Genomic DNA, 20,225 nt, shown 5'->3' with positions numbered 1-20,225 from the left:
AGAGAACGGATTTAAATCAGGGATGTCATGCTGTGATTGGCTTGTAAAATACATGGCCGATTCTGATTGGTTTAACTGAAAAGTGAACGCCTTGAAACAGTTTTAGGAGAGAGATGTGATGAAGTTATAGTAGTCTTCCTGAAAGAATTTACACTGAGCTTCATATGGCTGACATAGCATAAATTCTCCTATTTACTTAAAGTCCATAGCACAAAAACAAATCAATAAACAAATAAATATTTCAATTTATTACACTATCTCAAAGACATTGTGTCAGAAATACAAGCAACAGTGGGACGTCAAATTGTTTTCAGAACATTGTGGTCAGCATTGTGCGTTACAGAAGTATGATACAAAATATACAGAACAATCACTACACTGCAAAAGAATTAAAGGCAAATGTGGGAATGTCATACCTAAACATATATACACATCTGCTGCTGTAACAGTACACTATTTTAGGTAGTAAAATAAAAGCTAATGTGCATCTAAATTACATGGATACTGAACAGTCTTTGTATTTATAATGGCTACATTACTTAATATTAGCAAGAAAAACAGAGATACGTGACTCCTGCAGTGTGGGAGCAGGTCAGTAGTAATATTTGGTCATCTATTTCTTTTGGCTGGACCACAGTGGCCAGCCCATGGACATCGTCACTGAGTGATAAAGTTCCACCATTGGTCAGAGTGAGTGTGATGACATAGTGTGAAGATGTGAGTGTTTGTGTTTCCTCGTTGGCCATTGCCTTTTTAAAATGTATTGGCACGACATAAGTTTTTATCTCCGCTCTTCCTCAATACATGATTTGTGTGTGTGTGTGTGTGTGTGTGTGCGTGCATGCGTGCAGAACAGCAGGAAGAGGGGCAGGAAAAAAATCGAAAGCCTTCCCAGAGCTTTGTGGGCGCAGTGTGCGCTGTGTGAACAGCACAATGCTTAACTTGGGTGCCGATAGAAAGCGAGGTGTGCGGTAGAAGATAAACTATTCAAATAACATAAAGGAGTAGGCCTACACATTTTTCTATATCTTTAAAACATCTTTAACATAGAGCCATTTGAGTGGCCGGTTTAGCTCAGTTGGTAGAGCAGGTGCACATATAAAGGTTTACTCTTTGACGCAGTGGCCGTGGGTTTGACTCCGACCTGCGGCCCTTTGCTGCATGTCAATGTCTTCATCTGTCCTGTGGAAATAAAGGCCTAAAATGCCCAAAATATAATCTTAAAAAAAAACATTTGAAAGGAGTACAATAAAATGCCAGTGGGACTTGAGTTTCACTCTCACTTTCCGGCAGAGATGTTAACATTGGTGCACCGAAGAGAGCAGAGAGTGAAGTTGTGAGGTGGTAGTAAATGCACAGTGTAGGTTTCAGTTTGTCCATGAATAAATGCTGCAGCTCATCAAGACCAACATTTCAGGCTGTTTCATAATTGCCTTGGGGTGCAACCTAGATCCGGTCTGTTCAACAAAGTAACATTAATTACACAGTAACCCTTTAGATGAGTAATCCAGAACAAAATCTTGTTGAAAATAGCATGATTACATTGAAAAGCATTCCTCAATTATTTGACTCGAACATATCTTTACCATGTCATGTGATATACTTCAGTACACAACAAACAAATATTAAAGGGACCACTACAGATGAACTTTATATCCATATTAACATTATAGACATCATCACTGACTATCCCCATAAGTCTTGTTTTACCATTGTTAGCTAGCTAGCTAACCTGCAGGCTAATTTAGCGTACCGTTGTAATGCCAATTAGCTTCTAAAGACTTGTTTTATTTTTATCTTGCTAACAAGCTGATTAGATGTATCATCAGTTACACCTGTTAGCAGAGAAAAATAACACAGAAACTAAATGTCTATTAAATACTTTTAAGAGGACAGAGTTTGGAAGCTCAGACTTCACTCAGCTATTGTTGCAAAAGTGACGGACCCCCAATATGGCTGCCCGAGGGGGTGCTTTGGCAGCCAAAAGCATCTTACTACCACTTTCATGCACACAAACAGTAGGCAGTCTCTGTGTCAGATGCTTTGTGGTAAGAGACACTGTTGCGACCCGGCCAAGGTTTTTTGTGCTCTTGCTGTTAGCACCAATACCATTTTAAAGTTGAGAGAGGAAGAGGAGTGGATCAGGAAGAGACTGAGCCTGAGTCTTCAACATCTGTGGAGTTGTATTCGTCAGCAGACTCTGTGAGGGCAGGGTAGGGCCGCGGCTGGTCCAGGTTGACGTAGGTGACATTCAGACTTATGTAGTGTTCTCCCTCCAGGCCGGACAGAATGGTGAAGACAGCCGACACCAACGTAGCAAAGCTGGGCCTCAACTCTGGATCAGGGTCCCAGCACTGGAGCATTATGCTATACCTGGAAAAAAACATTGACAGATTCTGAGACTGAGCAAGAAGGGAATGGTCAACTCAGTCCACTATATTATTGGCTAGCAGTAAAATTAACTATAATTATTCTCACATTTATTTATCATTTTAGACATTCATGAAATTCCAGAAGGCCAGGCACCCAGGAAGTTGATCCCAGCCATATTTAAAATATTTACTTTTTACTCCGTAAAATAAGTTTTATTCACATACAACATGTTAACTAGTGAGCTATAGAGGATCTGGTAGGTGGGTTTTGTTACCTTTGTCATAGCAAGGCTAGCTGTCTCCCCCTTTATGCTAAGTTAAGCTAAGTGTCTGTTGGCTGTAGCTTCATATTTACTCTACAGACTCATCTCATATAACTTTCATCAAGAAAGCAAATAAAGATATTTCCCAAAATGTCTAGCTATCCCTTTAATGACTATGTTGGTGTTGTATATGGGTTCCTGGGTAACACTTTTCCATGAGCCCTCAGGACAAGGGGTATGAATAGTTGATTTATTCTCTATCAATCTTTAAGTTGGTAGGCAAAAGCTTAAAGTTCAAGGGATTTATCATTGAAACAGCAAAAACATGTTGACTTTTCCTTGTACAGTCAGACCACTGTGTGTCTAAAACAACTGTGTGTGTAAAAGAAGAAGTGTTCTTTGAGTTGTTTTGTAGACATACACATTAACTCCTAAACTGCATTGCCTAACTGTTGGAATAGCAAGTAGTGGACAATTTACGGGTTTCGCACTACTGAGTGACCATTCTAAAATCTTGTTATTACAACTAGGACTTTGTTCTTCCGTCTTGTAGTTGTAAATCAGTGTTGGTATACTATTATTGTAGTATTAGTATTCATACAAAAGCGGCCCTTAATTGTAAAGTTTTACAATGAATGTATGCAAACTAAGCATGAACTAACTTACATTTACTACATTTACTTACTATTACTCTTTAGACTTATTTAACAGTGAGCAACATAATATATATATTACTCCTACTACAGTACTTACAATGGGTCAGGGCAGTACTGAGGCTGGGGAAGCCTCCTGCCCTTCAGTAAGTAATGTGTTATGTCATAAGGGTCCACCTCTGGGTAGGGGCTTGCTCCTCTGGTCAGCATCTCCCACATCAGCACACCAAAGGACCACTGCATCAAGAGAGGACAAAGTGGAGTTGAAAACTATGATGGTGGAATACATTTCTGGAAACTAATGTTGCCTATTATTGAACTGTAAACAATTGTATAGTATTGTGCTGTAAAGCAATCCAGAAGAACCAAATCAATGCAAATGTAAAGCAGTGTTTTCCAAATGTCTTGGCTTGTGACCCCTTGAACCAAAGCCATGTCTACATGCAACCCTTCATCATTTCTGTTGTCTACTGTTTGTGACCATTTCAACTAACTTTTTTTTGCCCTTGTTTTATTTAAATCATTGTAAAGGTGTAAGAGGTCAAATTATCCACTTGTTGACAAGAAAAGTAAATCAAAGATTACAAAAAACTCAAGACAAAATAAACATAAAATTATGCAACATTAAATGTAAATTGTTTCTGCTTTCCTATCCTGTTAATCATTTCATGACTTCTCAAATTTACTTTGCAACCCCTTGGGGGTTCCTGGACTTCCAGATTGGGAACCACTGATGTAGAGGACAGCCGATGATAGGATATTGACTATTTCCATATTTTAACATGGTGATAATTGATATTAAAAGGGAACAAACATTGTTGAAATGTTGTGAACCAGACAAATAAATACTGTACTCCTCTGTCAGATATTGCTATTTTTCACAATCTACCTACAAGACAAACACATCATGCATTAAACATAGATTTACAATGCAAGAAACATTGACAAGTGTCCCTCAGATTGTTAACAGCTACCACAGAGATCTAGATTATAGTAAAGTAGCTCTTCATTTGCTCACCACATCGGACTTGGAGGTGAATTTCTGTGTCTGCAGACTCTCGATGGCCATCCACTTGACAGGCAGCTTAGCCTTCCTGTGATCCTGAACACTATAATACTCCTTATCAAATACATCTCTGGCCATGCCAAAGTCTGCCACTTTGACTGTATACGACTCGTCCAGCCTAAAGACAGAAAAGTAAGATTACATTTTTGTAGCAAAACATTATAACTGAGTACGGTGATAAGCTCAACCGAATGTGTACCATGACACACTGATGTACACTAAATCAAAGAGAAATTCAGGCCTCATGGCAGTGAATAAATTGCTGACTCACATGCAGTTACGTCCTGCGAGATCTCTGTGCACAAACTTTTTCTGAGCCAAATACTCCATCCCCCTGGCAACCTGCAGCCCGAAGCCAATCAGATCCTTTACGGTGGGGTTCTAAACACATCCCACAAACCCATGACAAAAACACTGATTTTAAACAGTTGGAAATGTACACATAGTTCGCTACTCAGTCAACAGATGGTTGCACAAAAATCTGATGATTAATTTGCACTGTTTTAATGTAGCTGTCACACCCTCTTCTCGCAGCGTATGAAGTGCCGCAGGTCCCCATGTTTCATGTACGGTAGCACCACTAGAGGGAGCCCTTCCTGTGGCAGGAGGATGCCCAGCAGAGACAGCACATTACTGTGGTGGAAACCCTTCATTATGATACCTTCCTTTAGAAACTGCTCCACCTCCTCGACATCTGTTATTCCTGATGACACACACACACATTATGGACTCAAATGTAATGGAAGAAAGACACTTAAATCACAATTTTGAGAAGCTGCTTATAGATATATATATATATAGATGTTACTCACTATTCAAAGACTTGACAGCACAGTGGATTTCTCTGTTGTTGTGGTCTGTGAAGTAGCCATGATAAACAGTGCCAAAATGACCTACGGGGGAGGGGGAATCACACAGGACTATTGCTGTTTCTTCCAAACAGGAGATAGCTTACACCAGGCTCCATAACATGTTTTTTGTTTCAGATAGAGGCAGTGGGGTTCCTTACCCTTCCCTATGATCCGGTGGTGTTGCACAATAAGCATCTCAGCTGGAATAAGAACATCCTTCACCTCCTCAAGCAGCTCTGGCCTAAAACTGGAGATGGAGATCTTCTCTGAAGGCATGAGGGGAGTGAGGGTAGGATCTATGCTGCCTGCAGCGAAGCTCAGGCTGGGGAACACCATCGACCCCACCAGCGGGGTAGAAGGACTTAGGGATACTACTGGTAAAGGTCCAGAGAGAGAGGTTTATTATGTAGTTATGAAGGTATATGTATGTGTCAGAGCCAATCTAGCTATATAGTATTACAGTGCAGTATAATACGTGCTTAGCTAGAGGGTCACCTCTCCTGTAGTCCCCAACGGGCGACAGCTCCACATTATTTGTACCAGAGAGGTTAGCACTGTGGGCCAAACGGGTCTCTACCATGGAGGCTGAAAACATTTCACAACACTTTTTAATCATCAACCCCAGAAGAACACCTGTACATCCTATGCAACACCAGGGATGTTCTAGTTAAAAGATTTGTGTAATTCATCCCATATCCCACCCACAGCCGGTAGCAGCTGTACAAACATTTGTGACCAAAGTCCACATAACAGAGAGGAGGCCACCTTTCTTCGTCTTCCTTAAGTGTTTCATAACAACGAAGGCCAGCACTGCCCCGGCCACCAGAGCCGCCAGGATCCCCAGAACAACGCCCACCATGTAGTGGTTGCTGACCCTCACCACCGTACCAACGTTGTGGACCTGCCCGTTGATGGAGATCTAAAGAGCAGAGTTCATCATAAACAGTGAATACCATCATCGTACTATAAAGGCAGGAATCTTTTGTAAGTCTGTCCGGTTATCCAGTTATCTGACCCGCATGCGCGAAAGACGTAACACACAGCATGCTGTTGTAGGGCTGTGAACAGACTCATTTATCTATCTTCAAACTTAATAAAATAGCGTACATGACACTAATGACATTTCTTGCCGACTCTAGACACAAACAAAAGCCAGACACTATATTATATTACATTGCTGTGAGCTGTAAATTCACCACTTCTAAGCAGAAGGCAGAAGATAACGTTATTTCAGAGCCTGACCGGGCAAAGTCTCTCTTCATCCGGGCAGCTGCCTCCGTCTCACTCAGACTCACTGTGGGTCTGGTTCAGCAGCTGCACTATTAATATCGCACAGTAGTCCTGCATTCAAATGTTTACTTAAAGTGAAGAGTAAAAAAAGAGAGGAATTAGCAGCACAACTGAAATTGACTTAACGTCTGTTAAAGATGAAGCTTTCAACTCTAATACAATGCTGGATAATGTAATGAATAATAATGCATCATATTATAATTGTTGTATTTTGTGAGTAAAATCTGAATCTGCAACGTAACCAGTAACCTTTTTCTGTCAGATAATTGGAGTAGTACAATGTTTTCCTCTGAAGTAGAAGTACACAGTATGTCAGTACTATACAGTTTAGTTGCATAATTTTTAAGTGCTTTGGGAGCCTTCTAAAAGTTATTTCAGGGGTCAATGAGTAAGCATAGTAAAATATCCAATATTTTGAATATCTAAAACATCAAAATACATCTATAGCTGTTTGGGGCCTTTTTACCTCATAAATTTACTATATCGCCATATGGGTAATCTGTGAATTTCCCCCTCTAAAATCGGTATTGTATCGGTCTCACAAATCCTATATCGGTCAGGCTCTAGTTGTACCTTTAAGTTTTAAAATTTCGAATGTTATAATAAACTACCTAGCTACGTGTCAGCATGCAGACATGCTAAAGTGTCCGAATTTCTCAGGTTTGTGCATAGAAAATAAAAAATGTGCACTTAATTTTCCACAGTATTTTAATTATCTTAACTAGAAATATTTGGAGCTTTTTTTCTTTTGGCATAATTTACATATCCTATCTAATAGCTGCTTGACAGGGTACATGCACAATGTACAAAAACTGGTTGGTGATCACTGAACAGGCACATGTGGGACCTAGGGCTCCGTGTTGCATGCTGGATCCAGGTAAATCAGTCACTTAATCATCATCTAAACCTCCAGCCGGATTTACCTTCACTGGCAATCCCTCACTGGTGATGGTCATGTTTTTGGGGATCCTGCAAGTAATCTCATTATCCAGGACTTTGGCATCACAATCAACGCCTGCCACCGTCATAATGATGGTCATACAGGAGCTCACCAGATTCAGCTTTTGATGCTGTGGACAGAGAGGTCAAATCAAGATATGAGACAAAATGACTTATTTATAATAAACATATTACAAATCCACATATATTTGTCATTAATTCACAACCAAATACAACCTTAGAGCTATCTCTTACATGTAGTGACACTTCGTCAAACCCAGGGTACAAATTCAGCACATGTCCATCGGTTTCAAAAGGTATGGGCTCGCCGTAGGGGTGGTAAGAGAACTCTTTGTTCCAAAGTCCCAACGCTCCGTCCATGTCAAAAGAAAGCTCTCCTTCCTCAGTCTCATCCCTGGGAAACACAGGAGAGATACACTCCATCCTCGTGGGCAAGGACTTGCCTATGCACTCCTGAAACAAAACAGTGTAATCATACTTTAATGGTAGGCACAGTAGAATGTAAGCATATGACTTTGGAGAGAAATCAAAAAGACAGAATAAAAGAAAAGTGCTTTTGAATGTACATGTGTCTACTGTACATAATGATGAACACAGTACCCTTGTCACAGGTTTCAAATGGCTCTCATTGGGTTTAAAGCGGATGATGGTGCGATAAACAGAATCCAGGTTCTCCCCCCCAATGACAATCTTTGACCCCCTGCAATTCAGACAAATGTGAGAAATAAGATTGTTTCCTGTTACAACTGAATTGGTCCAATGAGAAAGATGAGAAAAACAGGAGAAAAGTTGAAGGTCTCATTGGTTTACCTGTCAAAGCTGCAGTCGGGCAGGACAGCTGTAATCATTGGGTTTTCTTTGTAGTAAAACACCTTTGTGGTGAGGACCGGAGACTTGTCGATGAAAACACTCAGAGGAACGTCCCTCACCTCTGAGATGGGCTGGGACAGACAGATGATGGAGGACACATTGCCTTTGGGCTCTGTGACTCTGTAGGGAGACAGAGATATATAAATGACGTGCCGTAACAGGTCAACTGTTGTAGATCAAAAAGCATTATTCATACATTATTCATGTTTAAAAAGATAACATCTCCAGTAGAAAATAGTTCAGTTCTGAGTCAGTCAAGCCAAGACCTATCTAGGAGTTAGCCTGTAGTTTCGCAAACTCTAATTATTCTTTTGAGGTTAGTGTGGTGAAAACAGATAGGGAGAGATGTATTTCCAGACCTCTTTATAGGACAGGGCATGTCATTGAGAGTGACTTTCCTGGTCTTCCCAGCATCCAAGTGAGGACCAGTCACTGTGATGAGTGTGCCCCCAACACGTGGCCCATAGTTGGGCTGAATTTCTGTGATGTTGGGAATCTGAGGGGACAGTTTATTGAAGTGTTTTGGTAAACAAACTACTTTTAGCTTAGTAAAATTGTTCATAGCTTGTACAGTATGTTGTAATGAGGATATCCGTAGATGATAACAACAAAGATTACCACAAATGTGAATCCTGGCATTTCTGCTTTTCCGTCAATAGAGTAGCGTCCCTCCACCTTGCCCTCATGCACCTCCACTGTAATGTTAACTGGTTTGGACAGCTCAGTGGCCCCAGAGCGAATCTTACACACGAAGCTGAAGAGCAGCACCACAACACACACTCAGTACGTCAGCGAAGACAACAGTTTGTGTTGTTTTAACACGTTAGCTTTGCTGCTAAAACACAGCTTACAAGTTAAATCAATGCACTGACTCTTATGAATGTCTTTATAGAATTAGTTTGTTGGTGAGTCTATTAAAGAAGAATGGCATTCCCATCAGCCTCAGCTGTACTTTGTGTTTAGTGCTAATTAGCAAATGTTAGTATGCTAACACAAGATGGCGACGATGGTAAAAATGACCTGATAAACATCAGCATGTTAGCATTGTTACTGTAAGAATGTTAGCATGCCGGAATTAGCGTATCAGTACAGCCTCACAGAGCCCATAGTGTGGCTGTAGACATGTTACACATATCAGTTACAGTATGTGGCCTTGTGTATAATTTTCATATTCAACACATCAGTAACAAAGTATAATAGCGATATATATCGATAACATGATGTTCAACAGTCAGACATTGTAAAGTTTGATATCAAGGAGTAGCCATCATAGACCAGCAAATTCATGCTCTGTTTTCTCACTTTCTCGAAAGGTTTCCGGGAAAGAATTGACAAGCTTTTTATTTTATTTTTACAAGAAATTCCTAAGGGTACATTTTCCACAACATTACTATAACAGATTGTACTTGGAGCCAGATCACGGCCTGTATGGATACTCACTGTGTGTTGTTGCTTTTGACTGGAAGAACAGTGCAAGCAGTCTGCCCCAGTCGGACCTGGTGCGTTCTGGAGGTGATGGCAGGTCTTAAGGGGGACTGGAACTCCCACCCACACACCGTTAGCTCTGTTTGACCATCAGGAGGAGCAGTCCGTGGAAAGAACTGCGTCAATAAAGCAAAACATATAGTGCCACCTTGAAATGAAATGTTTTTATTAGTTGCTCATAGAAATGTTTGTACCCTGGAATACAGAACAAACCTCACCCCAGTGATCCCTGGTGGGCAGGACTCGTTCCTCCAGCGTCTGTTACACTCGCTCTCCCAGGAGCACACTCCGGAGCACCAGCCACAGCCCATGAACTTAGGGGCTGTGAGACACATGGCACAAGTCAGGAAGTGTTGACAGCCTGGCCCTCTCTGGGGCACCTGGATCATCTGAAAGAGAGAGAAAACTATTTTAAAAGGTCACATAGTAAATCTTATGGCCTTGTGCTACTTCATTACCTCCGCCAAGGAGGTTATTGTTTCGGTTTGGTTTGTCCGTTTGTTTATAGTTGGTTTCAGCAGGATCACTACAGGCCTGATTATCATGAAACTTGGCAGGGGCCAAGAAAGAGCGTGGGGTGGAGCAGATACACATGTTCTTTTTCACTTTTGTTTACATTGCAAGATAGGGTTTGTGCTGCGTTCATGTGGTGTCGGAATAATCAGAAACATTTGTTACCGACTGGGAAAATTCACACTGCATTAACATTGTAAGAGCCGACTAGGTAGAGGTCTTTGCTCTCTGAGTGTGCAACTGTTGTTCTTTGTTTACTTGATCATATATAAGGCAAGGCATTCTGAATGTCTAGAGAGAACCCTATGCTCAGGTCTTCTCTCCATGCTGCCTGATGTAAAGAGATTTGATTCATCAAATCATTGACTGTAAAAGTACTGTAAGAATTTCTCTGACACTGCACAAGTCAGGTCAAATGGTCACATAGACAGCTCCTGGTGCAGAAATGTCCAATAAGTCCAATAAATCAATCTAAATAACACAAAGTAATAGTCCTAATGTCCCACATACCACAAGCCCCATGGATTACAGATCCAGTGCCAGCATCTCATATCCACCCTGTTCCAAATGGCATATCAAACTTATCGATTTGCTTTAGCATCTTATTCATTCTCAGGGTCACAGGGGTCGCACCTACTCCAGCATGCACTGGGAAGAAGGTATAAAAAAACACCCTGGACAGGTCTCCAGAGCATCATAGCGTCACTGACAGACAATCAGTCCCAACTCATTTGTAATTGAAATGTAACCTGAGCTGCATGTCTTTGGTCTGTGGGAGGAAAGTTGACCCCAAGAGCCTCCTGCCATCAGATGACAGTAATATCCACATAGCCATTGTACATGTTTATATTTACTCGTATTTCATGTGACTGCACTCTTACCTTGTCTCCAACCACAAAGAGAAGATACTCTGATGAGTAAACAGCGGCAATGGACGATACCCTCTGATTCTCTACCAAAGAGTAATTGGCAAAGATAATAGGGCTGGATCTTGTCAATACAAGCTGCCAACACAGACACAAAATAGGATTATTAGTAATGGATCATATACAATGGTGATAATGAAGATAAATACCAAAAATAGCTGATTCAAATCATGCTGTATACCTGCAGCAGGCGTCCGGTAGAGGTGCCAATATGGGCTACGGTCTTGTTCTCTATAGTTGTGACCAGCAAAGCTGTGAGCAGAACATCTATCATCTGCCTGTTGAAGAGGTCCACTCTGTAGTAGGGCTTTGACACCATAGTAGGATGGTCTCTGCATGTGGCGTTGTTCTCCATGCTCTAGTACAAAGACCACAGGCAGCACAGGACATCAAAATGAGACAATAGGGATGATAACATCCTCAACATTAATCACAATAGTATTGTTTAGAGCTGCAAAGTATATTCGATTAGTCAATTAGTTAACTATTAAATTAATCGCACACTATTTTGATTCATTGGTTTGAGCCTGACGTCTGACTCCCCCCTGTGTGAAATACCAATCACCTTCCTACATACATTGCAAAACGCTTTGTTTGCATCACGTAAAACTGTAGTAATCCAGGGGTATTTCCCTACCCAGTCCTCCCAGTACCTGCAGAGACGTGTTTTGCTTTTTAGTTACATCTTCATCTGGTCCCGGGACCCCTACATGGAGATGGATCTGTAGGAATAAGCTAGGAGTCTAACTGGACCTTGAGTTGTAATTGTTTCATCCAAATTAGCTTGACAGCTCAGAGTGTGTATTCATGTGCTCTAAAAAGTTCCACATTCTGAGACAATAAAATGTTATCCTTTAAAAATGTACATATGTAGTAAAACAGGCCCAGCTGTTTGCTTGTAAGGACGTTCTATGAGCTGCTCTGGTCACCAGCGTAATCATGAGAAACAAAGTACCTGGCACACCAGAAGCACAAGGTTAATCTGTCATAATGATATGATCATTTTAATAATGTAAGAGGCCATGATAAATGATTCTTTGCTGCAATACTGACAGAAGGATTACCTTGTTTCAGATCACTGTTTAATTAAACAGAGTCTTCATGTAAACACTGGCTAATATCTTGAGGTCAACATATAAAAACAAAGAAATTACACTTTGAATTGTTTTCAAGGCATATAAAAGGGAAAACAGGAAACTGGGAAATAAGCATTTTTTCAAATTAAATTGGAAGACATGGATCGTCTATCACGCGTCTCATGAAGTGAGACTAGAGAAAAAGACAAACAACATTGCTATTGACTGAAGTCATTCGCCAGACCCTAGATAAGCATAAAAAACTTAAACCCTAAACGTCAAATACCACTGACATAAAAATAAAAAACATTATTATTTTGGAAGCTTAAGGACACATACTGCAAAGGTCGAGATACTTAAGGACTAAGGACTAACACACTTAAAATGACATTGAGGAAAAAGTGTAAACAAGAACATTATTAGAAAATATGTTATATTGGCTGAAACATGTTTTCTGTTAGGATAATTATTTACCAAAGAATGGACAAAATCACCGGAGTTCTCTTAAAAGTGTGTTTACTTGCAGTCAGTTTACAGCACTTCAGCATAAGTACAGAAAATGACTGTCGATAGTCTTTAACAGTAGCTTTTTATAGAGGAAAAGGGAGTAATATTACACAAAGAGATACTGGGCCCTATTTTAAGGATCTAAGCGCACGCCGTGAAGCGCATTGCACAGGTGTGTTTAGGGCATGTCCAAATCCACTTTTACTAGTTTGACGGCGGAAAAAGTGCCGGGTGCATGGTTCAAAAGGGTTGTACTTAGTGTCTTCATTAATTCATAGGTGTGTTTTGGGTGTAACATGCAATAAACCAATCAGTGTCATCTCCCATTCCCTTTAAAAGCCAGGCGCGTTTGGACCTTAGCGCATTGCTATTATGATGGCGGATTTGCACTGTAATATTTTTTATTTGTAATCTTTTGCAAGTTTGTGTGCTGCTGCGCTTCCCTGTGTGTGTGTGTGTGTGTAACAAGCATAGTGTGCACACGCTGTGCGTTAGCCTAGGCGCATTTTACTAATTTGCTGTTAAAATAACAATGAAATGCTGCGCTATTGACTTTAGACCTGATTTTGTTGGTCAATGGCGCGATCACTTCCCGCTGCCTCAAGACAGCAATACGCACAGAATGCACCTGAACACACCTCCCTGTAAGACCAGCACACCCAGAATGCACCTGAACACACCTCCCTGTAATACCAGCACGCCCATGGGCGCACAGATGGGTGCAGGTGCATTTGCTATTTAAACGACATGGGCGTTGGACAGGAAATTGACAACTGCGTCGGTCTTAAACTTGCAAGATAGGGCCCACTGTCTTCTTATCTTTGATCAGGCCCGGCGTCTCCTCCACGTGCTCTCATGAGAAACACAGTTAGTTTGCACACAGACTTCATGCAAATAGTTTAACACCTAAAATGAAGCAAAGACTATAGCAAGCATAGCTTTTCTAACATTTTCATATTTCAATGAGAGCCAAAAGGTCAAAAGTGGGCTGTGATCATCAGAATTGCTTACTCATATTGAAAAACATGATTCACTCTAACGATCCTTTAATATCTAAATAAGTTGATGACGTACTAAAAAGAAGAAAAGCACAGCATTTGTAAGGCACAGATGACTTTGTTGGCACAAAAGATGTTTTGATTTGCTGAGAAATGGAAGAACCAGGATTTCAGATTGCTGGACAATCCCGCTGGCAGGTTTTACTCAACATTCAGACAAGCAGCCAAAATCAACAAAACAGAAAAAGCCTCAAGAGAAAAGTTCACTGGTCAAGTAGAAAGTGTTCCTCTGAAGACAAATAGAAGAAAGACTATACAAAAGAGAACATTGCAACTAACTCCATTTAAACCTCTCCCAAATTTCCGTCCAATGTGAATCTAACAAATCCAAACCAACAAGTTCAAAGACTTAACATCCAAACTATGAAATCATGGCTGCAACTGCAATAACAGCAGCTCTGTGCCAGAATGTTACTTAATTCTCAAACCAAACTGACAATAATTTACAGCCACAACAGAATAAAAAATTAAAAAAACATAACATAATGGAAAAATTTCTATGGGATTTGGAAATAAAAAGCAGTTTTCCCAAGATAATTAACACAATAAACAAATGCTGTTATAATATAAGAAAAAATATAAGATTAAAAATATTTATCCAAACGCACACTTTGGCAAACGTTTAGTTTTAAAATACCCTCTTCCTGTCTGACCTGAGAAACTCCCTCAACTATTACAGAAAACAAGTCATACCTGGCACCCATCAATTTTCCATTCCATCGCGTGCAGGCTTACTTTTTCCATGCTTATTTTTCCACCCAAAAAGCAATTTGTATTAATGTTTTCTTGGATTTAACAGTGAATGCTCACTGAATGCTGAAGCAAGTGGTTCTGGGTGCATAGTTGTTTTGCTTTCTTGTCAAGAGTTAGATGACAAGAGCAATACCACTCTTTGCATGAAAAAAAAGAAGCTAGATCCAGCAGGTGGTTAGCTTAGCACAACACAAAGACAGGAAGCAGAGGAAAACAACTAGCCTGTAGCCTGGCCACCGGCACCTCTAAAGCTCATTTATTAACACTTTACACCTTGATTTTTTTTCAGTCTGTCTCTGCAGGTAGTGTGGCAACCTAAAAAAAAAAAATACACCAGGGATTCACCTCCCTTAAATTGTCCAGTAGACTCCACATTAGGGCTGCACAATATATCTTTTTTTTTTTTAATCGTCATCACAATGTCAGGTGCCACAATATACACATTGCAAAAGGCTGCGACATATCGCGATAGACACTCATAGGTTTTTTGTGTTAGTTAAAATTAAATATCAGTAGAAAACTGCAATTTAAAATTGAACATATTCTGACTTTATATTCAATGTTGAATTTGTTCAATAAAAGAATGTTAGACATGATTTCCTTTTCATTTGTTTTAAATTCAACAATCAATTTGTTATATTTTATTAGAATACTACAAGCAGCAGAAATGCAGAACTGAGTGCATTGTAATAATATCGTTATCGCGATATTCAATAATGTTATTGCATATTCTCCTTATATCGTGCAGCCCTACTCTACAGACACACACACAACTGACTTTACCTTTGTTCTTCACCTGTCTGTCTCTTTAAACCAGTATCTTGAAGAAAATAAAACAGGAATTCTGAGATCATATTAATCACCTGGAATTGTTGTGTTAGTGGACTGATGGGCTCACCTCATGAGGGCAGCTCTCACAGGGCTGGAAATGGCAAAGCCCTCTGGAGAGCTGCTCTGGTCCAGACTCGCAGCAGTCATCCACCCCATCTACGATTGCTTTGTTCACATTGTCCATTGGGAAAGCGCACAGGGCCGAGTCGTGCTCCGTGACCCCGTTGTCATCAGTAACAGCAAAAACCCCATACAGGATGTCATCCTCCTCCTCTGCCCCTAACTCCTCTGCCAGCTCCCTGCCTGCCTTGCCAAAATGGGCTGCCTGAACCACATTGTACACCACATCCTTATAGGGCTCACTGGCTACGTTCCTCCTCCGGCGTTTTGGTTCAAAGCGACACTCCAGGATCACCTCGCGATACCTCTTCATCTCCCATTCATTCCGTGGGAGACGGCCCAAGCGAGTCTGAAACGGAGATGAGTCCTGATCGGGGCTCTCTCTCTGAACGGAGAGGAAGTAGACAAACTCCTGACTGAAAAAGCTGTAGACATATTCAATATGGTATGTCCTCCGCAAGCCTGGAAGGACAGTCAGGCCACGCACATCACTGTAGAAACCATCTTCTGTGGCCAGTGGTCGACGCACTGATATGGACTTCCTTCCGTAACGCTGGGTCACACTGTCGTTGACTGTGGAGGCAACAAAGAAGTAGACAGTCTGACCCTCTTCGACCATGGTGACTTTGGTACCAAGAGGGCTAGCCACACAGTCAGGACAGTAGACAGCAGAGTTTGCAGCCTTTCTGAACAAACACTTAGAAAGGGAGGGCGACTCTCCATTTGAGTTCAGTTGGTGGAAATAGCATACACCATATTGAGAACTTCCACAAGAGTATAAATACATAAAGAGGGTATCCAACAGCAAGATCTGATTGTTTGTGTCCTCCGGGAAGTCAGGGTCCTTGTCAATGTCGCACAAATCGCATATCTGGCACTCTGGGCTTCCCACCGGCCCAGTGCGGAGCTCCCACACCTTCTCCAAGCTTCTGTTGACAGCTTCGATCACATTCTGAGAGGCAACATACACCTCCTGGTAAAGCGAGTTGTTGACTATGTTCTGAATGGGGCCCCGGGCCTGGAAGAAGGGCATGGTGTAAACAACAGAGAAGTTGACAGGGCTGGGGGCAAGCGAGGGACAGTTGGCCAAGGCAAAGGCCAGCAGAGTCTGGACACAGACACATGTCCCCCACTTTGAGGTCCAGTGGACCATCTCCACTCCGGGGTGCACGAGGGGCTACAGCACAGACAACGTGGGGTTACCGCCAACTCTGATGTCGGCACAAAAGCATCCTTGACACCAGCCACTGATACCTGAATGAAGAGAGTAGCGAAAGTCATTAAATCATATCAGAAATGATTCCCTACAGCACAAATATGGCTGAAACCACAGCGTACAAAATGTATTCTTGACCCTGAAAAGGAAACCATTATTTAATTTTTTTGCTGAGAGTTATACGAGAATACTCTCAAAGTCCACTCCAGTAGCTTTTTTTCATGGTAAATGGACACTTTACAATTTGCCTCTCATACACTTATTCACACACACTCTTTAACCCTTACTCTGTCTGCAACACTATAAAATGATCAACAGTTGCCCATCACAGCAAAAATATTGTTCGGTGGCAATGGTGCTATGTGGGAGTGTGCATTATTTGTACTGATGAAAGTGAAAATCAATATATGTCTGCTTTCTTGTATTCCTAACAGATCTGAGGTGACAAATATCATCTCGGTTGAGCCAGATGATGATAAAAGTGGTCATAAAGATAAAAGCTTCTTCTGACTCACAACAAACACTAAGAGGAAATGTTTACATAATCAAACAGAGAGCTGTGTTGCTAGTGCTCAGTATAGTAGACAGTGGATACAACTATTTTCATTGTGACTTCCAGCACAAGTAATTTATTATTGGCTGGTCGTGTGTATTCTGGTTAATCTAAGATCCCATCTGTTCTTCTCCCATTATGAGTCATGTTCTTTTACTCAGGAGAAGTGGTTGTAACAAGTCAATGCACCAAATGTATGAACAAAAATTGAGTATTTGTTCACGTGGCTCATCTTCATCGGTCTCCAAACAACAACCAACCAAATGTTTCAAACTCTGAGCCTTGTCTTCATTCTGAACATACGTTGTTCTGTGGATCATTAACTAGACACATTGCTGTAAGGCTGCATTCAAGAACCCCGGCCTCTCTACTTTGCATTCTTGTCACAACCACTACGTGCCTGTCAGGGGGAAAGATGTGCACGGACTGATGGTCATAAGACCACGTGCCTTTTTAGGCCCCAGGTGAAGAAGAAATGGCTCGTCTACTCGTGCTTGAGAATTTCATCAACTCGGATTATTTTATTTAGCAGCAGAGAAACTTCATTTTGACCAAAATCATTTCAAGAAAAAAAACACTTATTCTTGCTATAAGCAGTGGTAAAGAAAGGTCCCATGTCAAGTACAGTGTCTTTACATCAATAATTCATAGAATCCCAGTACAGCTGTGCTACATTTTAACATTTGCAGATCCATGTGAAACTTAGGTTAAGGTTAGAGAACATGGGTATACATAGTAATGACACTGAATGTCTTTCTACATGTGCATGGTTAATAAAGCAAATGGTTGAAATTGAGTTTCCATTCATTGTACTATAGTGCTATTTACAGGCCGGCCAGCATGCAGGTTTTTGCTGAAGGCTGCATCAGCGTCTGACTGCAATTCCATCACAGGTGAAGTAAAGATACAGTCACACTAGTGAGAACACCAGTTCCCTTGGTTCTGCTATTCAGACAATATCAAACCAGATTTCAAGCAACATTATATACAATGTCAATGTATTGTATGTATGTTACCTATCTTCTATTTTCTGGCTTGTTCTTTTTTTTTTTTTATCTTAGCGTCATAGTGAAATTACCTATTTCAATTTTCAAATACACAACGCAAAGTTTCTTTACTATCATTTACTTACAACAATGAGCTGTGAGACTACAGTGAGAGGGATGCAGATATTGGATTCAATAGCTTTATTGTATCAGTGCCTTGCACATAGGCATTTTGGTGGCAGTTAATTAGAGTAAGAAAAAGCATCTCTCTTTTTATTAATCACCCAAGGGGATTTGAGGAGTCTGCTGTGCAAACAATCAATGTTCAAAACAGAGAGTATTGTATTGATTCAGTGGCAGCAAATGCAACCATTACCACCAAAGATCCAACAGTGTGGAGAGACAACAACTCGGCATTTTCTTTATTTTGAAACGTTCATAAAAGAATGATTTCTTTGAGTTTATTCTTCAAAAACAGTGTAAGATTATTCCAAGCGGTCAAGCCAATATGGTACCCAAATCAATTCTGAAAATTGCACAGAGGCAGCATCATTTTAGCTTGTGCTTTTATACATGTTCTTATCCCTGTATCATGTGTTTGGTAGTATGTTTTTCTTTTAATATTATCTCCATGTCCATACTCCTGTCCTGTTTCTTATCATCACAGTCGGCCTTAATTGCATGTTTGCTCCATTGCACATGTAAAATGGTATTTAGAGCTGCACAAAACAGGTTCAACACCTTGCTCTGTGAGCTCTAAGGGTTAAAGGCTGGCACTATGGTCTTTAACACATACTGTTCTTATAATAAATCCAGTTTCCCAAGAGTAACTTCTAATATTACCTAATATCACTCTCAAATTGTACTAGTAGTAAATGAAACATGTGTAGCCTATCGCTGTTTGCCCGTCGAGATCTATTCCCACCCACCTCAACCCGAAGCCGGTCAGTCCCTTCAGCACACCTTTTCCACTCATCATCACACAAACACAACATGCCACAGATCCAACATCCCAGCCTATTTTACAATTCTTATTAAAACACTAAGATTTCATTCAATTTGAATTATATAAGTGGTAATGACTTTAACAAGCGCCTAAAGGGACATTTAGCAGTTGGTTAGTTGGTTTCTATTTTGTTTAAAAATATCTCTGGTATATGTAGCTGTGAATGTTAAAAAAAAAAAAAGCTTACCTGTGCAGGTTAGTTTCTGTCTTCTTCAGGGAAGCAACCGCAGCCAGGTTTGTCCTTAGAATAGCGCAGAGATGCTTGCTCTTTGCTCGGGTAGATTCAAGATTACACCATTAGATTGTTTTTTTGGGGGGGGTGGGGTGGCGGGGTTGTGTGGAAACCTGCCCGTACGTACTCCCAAAGCGCTGGGACATGTAAAGTATGTTAGTTTTCAGCTTTAACTTCGGTCCTCTTTGCCTCAGTAGTGCTCCAGCTCGGCCCTCCCCTCTTCAGTATAGCTTCCGACTGACACTATCTGTCTGGCAACCAGTTCTGGATTAGCTACTGTCCATTTACGCCCCCCGGCACTATTCCAGCTTCAGAGCTACAATACTTTGATTCTGCTCCCAAGTGTACAGTTTGCTTACTGTTAGGCAACAGACCAGCATACCGGTTATGTTATCCTCAAATATGACTGTTCTCATGATGGTATACTGTAAATCAATAAATCCTAAAACACAATGTAGTATATACGTAGTTATGGCACTCACATTTTCGTTGTATGGGTCTCTGTGCAATGGCAATAAAGGTTTATCTTACCTTATATGATAGATCAGTAAATAAACAATAACAGTAAAGTAAATAATAATTGTATAATTATACTTGTTTTTAAATTTAACTAGTATTATAACTGTATTATAACTATC

The 20,225-nt window shown here is 40.7% G+C and overlaps 1 protein-coding gene across 1 annotated transcript; it reads right to left on the bottom strand.

Annotated features, from left to right (window-relative positions):
• Window positions 1–233: 233 nt before the first annotated feature.
• mst1rb (macrophage stimulating 1 receptor b) lies at window positions 234–19,637 on the bottom strand. Its single transcript, XM_028576917.1, has 21 exons — window positions 19,543–19,637; window positions 15,542–16,848; window positions 11,431–11,607; window positions 11,205–11,327; window positions 10,029–10,199; window positions 9,766–9,926; window positions 8,944–9,079; window positions 8,685–8,821; window positions 8,266–8,445; window positions 8,056–8,155; window positions 7,690–7,908; window positions 7,419–7,565; window positions 5,971–6,124; window positions 5,701–5,790; window positions 5,364–5,579; window positions 5,167–5,247; window positions 4,876–5,057; window positions 4,626–4,735; window positions 4,307–4,472; window positions 3,389–3,525; window positions 234–2,373 (listed from the first exon to the last, which is right to left on the bottom strand). Exons 2-21 carry the CDS (start codon window positions 16,745–16,747, stop codon window positions 2,142–2,144), a joined length of 4,125 nt encoding a protein of 1,374 aa, XP_028432718.1. The 5' UTR covers window positions 16,748–16,848; window positions 19,543–19,637; the 3' UTR covers window positions 234–2,141.
• Window positions 19,638–20,225: the final 588 nt, after the last annotated feature.

This window comes from Perca flavescens, chromosome 4 (genome assembly GCF_004354835.1).
Source record: "Perca flavescens isolate YP-PL-M2 chromosome 4, PFLA_1.0, whole genome shotgun sequence".
In the NCBI taxonomy this organism is placed as follows: Eukaryota; Metazoa; Chordata; class Actinopteri; order Perciformes; family Percidae; genus Perca; species Perca flavescens.
The sequence above is the reverse complement of the archived record's forward strand: the minus strand, read 5'-3'. Positions and strand labels throughout refer to the sequence as shown.